The sequence below is a fragment of the Teleopsis dalmanni genome, chromosome 2 (assembly GCF_002237135.1).
Source record: "Teleopsis dalmanni isolate 2A chromosome 2, ASM223713v2, whole genome shotgun sequence".
In the NCBI taxonomy this organism is placed as follows: domain Eukaryota; kingdom Metazoa; phylum Arthropoda; class Insecta; order Diptera; family Diopsidae; genus Teleopsis; species Teleopsis dalmanni.
This window is the reverse complement of record NC_051847.1, coordinates 226,338,580-226,346,281: the sequence shown is the minus strand read 5'-3', so window position 1 is coordinate 226,346,281 and position 7,702 is coordinate 226,338,580. Positions and strand designations below refer to the sequence as shown.

The 7,702-nt window shown below is 31.8% G+C and overlaps 1 protein-coding gene across 1 annotated transcript in view; it reads left to right on the top strand.

Annotated features, from left to right (window-relative positions):
• LOC119676860 (neprilysin-1-like) overlaps positions 1 to 3,401 on the top strand; it is a 23,104-nt gene extending 19,703 nt beyond the window's left edge. The window contains exon 2 of the mRNA XM_038088119.1: positions 3,238 to 3,401. Within this exon, the coding sequence (XP_037944047.1) occupies positions 3,238 to 3,401 (164 nt within the window). The remainder of the gene's footprint in view (positions 1 to 3,237) is intronic.
• Positions 3,402 to 7,702: the final 4,301 nt, after the last annotated feature.

Genomic DNA, 7,702 nt, shown 5'->3' with positions numbered 1-7,702 from the left:
TGGAAGCATATGCAGCAATTCGTTAACAGATTTATCGTCTTTGACATATAAGTAAAACGTAAGCTACCGCTTTCCTGATTCCTCCTACCGCTGCAATCCTCTGTGAATGCTCTGCGAATCGCTGCAGGTCAAATGTTGTACACCGCCCGCCTTATAAGCGGCGGCGGATTGTTTTAATTTTGGTTGCCGAACTGAAGCACATGTATGCATGTCCTCAACAAATTATCTAGTTCAGTGGGTTAAAATGTTTTGTTGCTTGTTTTGGTTGAAATCGTGATAGTGTCTGCATTTTGTGCTTATGCTCCGCTAATTTGGAAATCAATTAATTCGTACGAAATTAAGCCGTTCTTAAAACGTTTAAGCACAGATAAGTGGCTAAGCAAACTACTCGTACAACATGCCAGAAAATTTTTGATAACCAAATCGAATTGACTTTCAATACTCGTACCGAAAAATATTAATCCTTTTACACTAACACTAATCATTTTTTTAGTACTTAAATTTGACCTATATCTGCTTAACGTTGTAGATAAATTTGGATGCATGCACACTGCATACTTATCGATACAATCACCAAAAATTATTTGCAACATATGCAACATAATTGCATAATTTTGCATTACAGCAGCACTAATTGAGCTCACACGTTTCTATTAAGTTGATTAGCAACAAAGCTCAACCTATGGAAACGCAGTTTAATCAGACACTTCACTTGAATTTTGCGACTATAGGCCACAAATATGCTAAGCAATTGGCTAACTACGTAGAACCGCTGCTACTGCCAAACCAACCTCCATGTTCTCACATCAACAGATATACTTATGTGGAATAGAAAATATTCTTGTAACATAGCCATTTGTAAGCAGTTAAGAGCTGCTACCTGCAGTAGCAAATGCTACTACAATTTTATTTGCGTATCCAATGTGAAACCAGTGTGTGAAAATTCGTATCGCACCAAAACTGCATCTGCTGCACTTAAATGATGCAGAAATTGTGTCAAATCTGAGATTTGTGGCTCATACATAGACGTGAAAAACATACTCCTATCGAATATGATTAATCATGGTGGGTTAAAAAATGTTGATTATGAATTTCATCATTTCATGATTTTAAATTAACCTAAAGCACTCAAACAAAACCAATCTCACATATGTTACTGCATTCGATTTATGAAATCATATCGAATATGCAATATTAATGATTGATTTATTTGCGAATTTGTAACCGGCCATGAAGAGCCTTCAATCACATGAAAAGCATAAAATATACAAAAGACGAAATAGCGGGCCTCAACAATAAAAGAAACTTAAGGAGAGCATCCGAAGAAAACAGCAAATATCTTTTTGCAATGCTTTTACATGAATTATCTTTAGGTCAAAATAACAGTTTCAGATGCATCCATGGCGAATATTTACTTAAATTTGCAGTTACTTTTAATCCAAGCATCATTCCAATACGTTATAATGTTAAGTGCGGAAGAAATGAATTTATGTGAGTAAAAGTAATCTGCATTAATTTGATTTGTTGTCACTAAGGAATATTTGTAAACCCTTACCGATGTCGCTATGTTTGAGTGAAGTTGTTTTAAGTTGAAAAATCCATTAAATGTGCTACCTAATTAATTTAATGGTCCTCAATTATATAAAATGCAAGTACTATAACTAATCATAAATTGTTTTTATATGCAAGCTTAAGCAATAAGGAATTCAACACTGTTAGTCTTCTTATTCTTGCAGAAACAACTGAATTAGAAGGATGATAAGGTTGCGTCACGTATACAAATGGTAAATGTTCCCAGCAGTGAAAAATTCAAGAAAAGTAATGATCCAGACATCGAACGCAATCTGAAATATCTGTAATTCGACTAAAATTCATATTCATAGAAACCATCAGTTGTGAAGGGCTATGCTTCGTTTCCGATATTAGATTGATTTTTCTCTTAGAATTTGGGACACACATCTTTATAAATATTTACTGTTATTAACTGTCTTTAAAGATTTCAATGTGGCAAGGCTACACGATCTAACAAAGTATGATCTCCAGTATGGTCCTTACCAGCCATCTCAACTTAACTTTTACCTATCTCTCTTGAACATTTCTGATTTAAACAGAGTATACGAGTGGACTTCGTTGTTTATCTTTGAAAATATCTGAGACTTTCTTTAAGTAAAAGATTGTACAAACTCTCCGAATACAAATTCTTCGGAAATAGCCAATGGAGTATCTACGACTGTACAGTTCACTTATTTGAAGTTGTCTTTCATTTCAAAAAACACATAATATTATCACAACCTTCCTCAATCGTAAGTACTAAAATTTTTCTGGTAGTCTCTACTGACAAAAATTATATTTGTTATGATTGGATGTCTTCACTTCAAACTTCCGAAAACATGTCATATTAAAAAGATGTTGATTGGTTTTAATAAATAGCACTTAAATCCGGTAAAAATCATAATTTTGAAAAATGTGCTTTCTTTTCTTCGCTATCAAAATCTCAAAAGAACTCTTGTTATCCTTTTCAAAGAACGGTTACGTTCTTTTAAAATACGTCAAAAGCAGTAAGTAATTCAAACATCATAGCAGTACCCATATACTCCTTGAACATTTTTTAAAACAAGATTTAACTGTACTCGCACAGTTTATTTAATAGAACACACTAGCGTATACAACTTTGGAGTCTTCGTATACTCCTTTCAATGCCTTATAAGACAAATATAATTATATTGGCACTGACTATTTAATAGTTCACACTTTTGTATACATCTTCGGAGTCTGTTCGGAGAGAGCTGGAGAGAACTCCATATCGAGGAATTCAGGTATATATGAGAACAATTAGATCCCTTAATTCAGAATGATAGGGAAACCATTTACCATTTAATAGTTTTCTAATAAAAATGAGATAGTGAGATAAAATCCCTAATGCAAATAAGAATTGACAAGATATGACAGGCGGTGAAACTAGTTTAATCCAACCAAATAAGTATCCATGAAATAATTCAATGAATTATTCAAATTAATTTTGAAATCTTTTTTTCTACATTTGGTGAATATTTATTATAGGTATGTTTACGTAAACAGTGAAAATTGACTTTTTGGACTCGTGTCCAACATTTTTATTAGTATTATTAATATTTTTCCAGTTTCATTCAATTTGAATTTCTTTATTTAGTAATAAAATATATTTGTTTTGATGTTAAACTAAGTGTACACTTTTGCTTAATTTGTCCACGTTTCCAGGTAAAAGTGCAGCTGAGCAACAATTACCCCAATTCCCATGGAATGATAGTAGCTGCTTATTGAATTCTTTCTGTGGCATCTGCCAAGCGGCAATTGCTTCTGCTGCAACTGCAACTGCTACTGCTACTGCAACTGGCAGTGGTAGTGGCACTGACACTGCTTAAATTGCACCAACTTTTGCTTTTTCTGCAGTAGCCAAAAGTTAACAATTTATGTGATTTACCGTGCAGTGGAACGAGTGTGTGTGGAGACCGAAGGCAGCTAGATTTGGATAGATTTTTATTCGGCCGTTTATTTCACTAAATTTTTATTGGAATCTGTCTGCCATAAGAGTGAAATTTATATAATTTCCATTTTATTTATTTACGAGCTTTGTCCAGTGCAATTGTGTTTTCCTAGTTCATTGTTGCCTGAATGTATCATTTAAGTAAAAACCAGAAAAAAAACCAAAACAAAATATTATATTTTACAAATTTAAAAAAATTGTATGTGACTCGATTGCATGTTGGTCACAGCTTCTATCATTGCAATTTCCTATCCTAAAGATTTTTGCACAGAGATTGGTTGATAAAGTTGCTGATGAGATTTTCGTTGGCAATTTTCTATTGTGTTTATAATAAATTAAAGTACTTTTACTGATTATTTGAAGATCATAACTTTATTATTATTGTGTTTATAGAAAAACTGCACGTTTTGCTGCATGCAACACGTGTACGTTCAAAGTTTGTTTTTCTATAAAAATTCTTTGAAATTTCTGAGAAAGTTTAAGGTATTTAGGGAAATATGTTGCTCATACTTGCCACTTAAAGGGAGTTGAAATATTCCAACAATCTGCCATTGTTTAAGTATAAAAACTTTTTCGTTTATAATGACAGCTATTAGTTTCTTTAATATTGCCATAGACAACAAGATTTTTTTGTGTAATAATGTTATTAACTATATCTTATTAGTATCATTTTCTTAATAATTAGATTAACAATCGCAATTAAGCAGAAGTGGTGCAAGAATTGTTACAGTTGTTAAAACTACCTCAATCAATATTAGGAATAGTAATAGAAATAAACGGGGTTCAAGCTCCTAACGGACGGGGCACTGCAACCATGATTGGTCTTTTGTGCTGCAACAGACCCTAACCGCCTTCTGAATGAAGGCTAGAATGTCGACCATTGAGGACCTCCTAATGTCAGAAGGGGAGAGTAGTGGTCGACCCAGTGACCTCCTCCTGACACAGATCAACGATGGGCAGCCACATGGAAGTCTCGTCTGCTTCTAAGCAGTGTCAACAATCTATCTTGTCGGACAGACCCATTTTGTTAAGATGGTGACGCAGTCCATGGTGACTCGTTAAATATCCCACCGGCAATCTCAACTCTGTTCTGCTAAAGAAAGACACCTTACCATAACTGTAGGGATGAACCAGATCTTTAGCCTGACGGTTACCTCGACAGTCGCGCAAGTAGCGATTTCTCTCGGCTGAAAACCATTTATCAATTAGAGACCTATTTGTAGACCAACTTAATCCATAATAAGGTTCCGGTCCACAGATTTGAGTGGATCAATATTACTAATTAAGAAAACCTATGGTTATGGAGCTCTATATTCAAGATTCTGTACTTCTGTAGTGTTTTTTATTCATGGACTATACATACCTTTAAAATACTTTTAACAATCATCTTATATTTTCAAAATCAATCACAAAAACAAAAAAATTTAAAACACTTCAGACAATAAATTATGACTAAATCATAAAAAGTATAACACTGAAATATATTAAGCAAAGCAAATAAGAATTTATGTTCCAAACTTTAATTGAGTATTATAATAAGAAAAATAATTTCAAAGAAAAAGCTATGCTATCCAACTAAAATCATTCCATAATTTCTTGCTGTAACCTATTTTTTGCGCTCCAATGAGGTCAACGCAAAAAATGAAGATATCTTATGTCTCATCTCATTTATCTACAAAATCCATCCAACAACATTAATTAACACAATAAAAGCGAATACAGTTTGTTGCAAATTGAAAACCTTAAATGCAGCGGCAACACCGCTTCCAGGCTTAAGAAGTCGCAATAATGCCTATTAGACTCAAAACGTCGCTGATTTATTGATGGGCGTTATCACGGCATTTATCAGATACGAAATTGTGCAATGTGCAATGTGCTATGTGCAGCAAGTGTTATAAACAAATCGTTAGAGCGATAATACGAATGCGTCTGTTGTGCATTAAAGCACAACCGACTTCATTTAGTTGCACCAAACCTGCACCAATTTCCGCTGTGATTCAATTTACTTCGACAAACTTAACGAGACAATCCAATCGGTGAAGCATAAAATATTGCAAAAAATCTCCTCAATTAAAATGTGGATAGATTATAATAATTTGATTGTGAAAATTACAGGCTTGTAATTCGAGAATAATTTTTTTCTTACTGCGATCTGGTTGAACAAAAGAATTTGCATAGATAAGGAAAATGAAGCCTGAAATTTACGCACTTTCGCTGAAAAATTGAAATTTTATGGCTTAGTAATATTTTGATGGAATAAAATTATTAGAAGTAACTAAAATATTTTTATAGATTCCTTTTAACAAAATTGATAACTGATCAACCAAATATTTTTATAGAAAGTGTAATGGAATTTTTTAAGAAAGCACAATCGAGCACAATGTTTAAAAAAATATAAATATTTATATATTTATATTTATATTTGATAAATAAATATATTATTTTTCTTGAATTGAAGTCGTTCCGATGTTATAATTGAAATCGCACTAGAATAGTTCTCTCCAATGAAAAAGTATTAGTTGTACTTATTATAAATGTACTATTTATCTCAAAGAAATTAAAGTTAAAAATCTATTTGCTATTGCTAAAAAGGAAACCCAAACACTATCTTAAAAGGAGGCTTAATATTAGATATATAATTGAAATATAATTAAACAAACGTCAATTTTATCTCAACACAAATTTAAAACATAAAGTTTGAAATAATATTTTTAATGTGTTCAATTAGATGATTTAGGTACAATTGGCCAAAATGGAAGATATTGAAAGGAATTGGAGGAAAAAAAATCAGACTGAAACTAAAACAAGAACAGATGACAACCAAGAACTATAAATATGGGCCATCAGTAAGATGGCTCTATAAGCTATATCTTACTGATGGCCATTCAGCTAATGTATACATCAACGGCGAAAATAGCACCTGACAAATTGCTACAAAGCACTATGTGTTATTCAATTTAACTATCAGATATCTAAATCTCACTATCAAGGACCTGCAAATTGCCCATTAACAAAAAAAATAATAACACCGAATGCATTCCTTACCAATGAAATTTATACAAAGACTTTGTAAGAATGAATGTAGCCCCACAGTAGAAAACAAACTTTGCTAGACGTCCAAATACATATTTTATTAACTGTAAATATGGAAGAACTAAAAAATCTAAGCTAAAATCCATCCCGATAAGTAATAATGATGACAATTAAAATAGCTCCAAAATCTATAAAGTGGGAACGCTTAACTTTCTTTTAAAAAGTAGAATTAAATATGTATAATAAAGTCTATTATGTCTAATTTTAAGTTACTGCATCGTTTACATTCACCAACCATCAGTATTCTTTATAATCAAATCACATAAGTTGAAAACTATTAGATAGAAATATCATTTTTAACAGAAAAGGTCTATTTACGTCATAACATACTAAATAGAATGTTAATTCACACCGACTGCATAATTTTATTTGAATTCACTTAAATTCTATTAGTTAGAATATGCCTTATTTAGTATTAAGCAGTTAATTTGCTATAAAATCTACAATCTAATATAAAGACGATCAACTCTTCGAAACCTTTAAATTTGCGCAATATCATAAACTAAATACATCAAAACTTACAATAAACTTGACTCCTCAAGGTCTTCTTATGACAAAATATGTACGAACATGCAATTTTCTAACTGCGCTATATCCGGTTCACTTAGTTCGATTTATAAACATTTGTTCTATCAAACAAAATGAAATACCATAAAAATAAACTTTGCAATTTTATAAAAGACATTTACCACATTTTATTGGGAACTCCATACACTCTTCAAGAAATGAAAAGAAGGGCTTATTAATTTATAATTTTAAGGAACTCATACTAAAATTCTTAAACTAACAGCGGCAACCAATTTTCAGCAAAGACATAGCTCACTTAGATAGAAATCCCTATTGTTGATCGTGAAATCGCTGTTCATTAGGGATGAATAGCTTATATAAATCTTAATAGACTTATAAAAATAGTTGAAATATTTTAGTTTGAAATTCAAAACTTTCTTTCAGGAAAACACAAGACTTGACTAAAGTTAAAATATCAAAATGATCCCAACCAATCCATTTCTATCAAGTACAGCAGTTGAAATTGTGTATCTTCACTAATGAATAACAATTCTTCTGTCCAATAATCAGACAAAATTT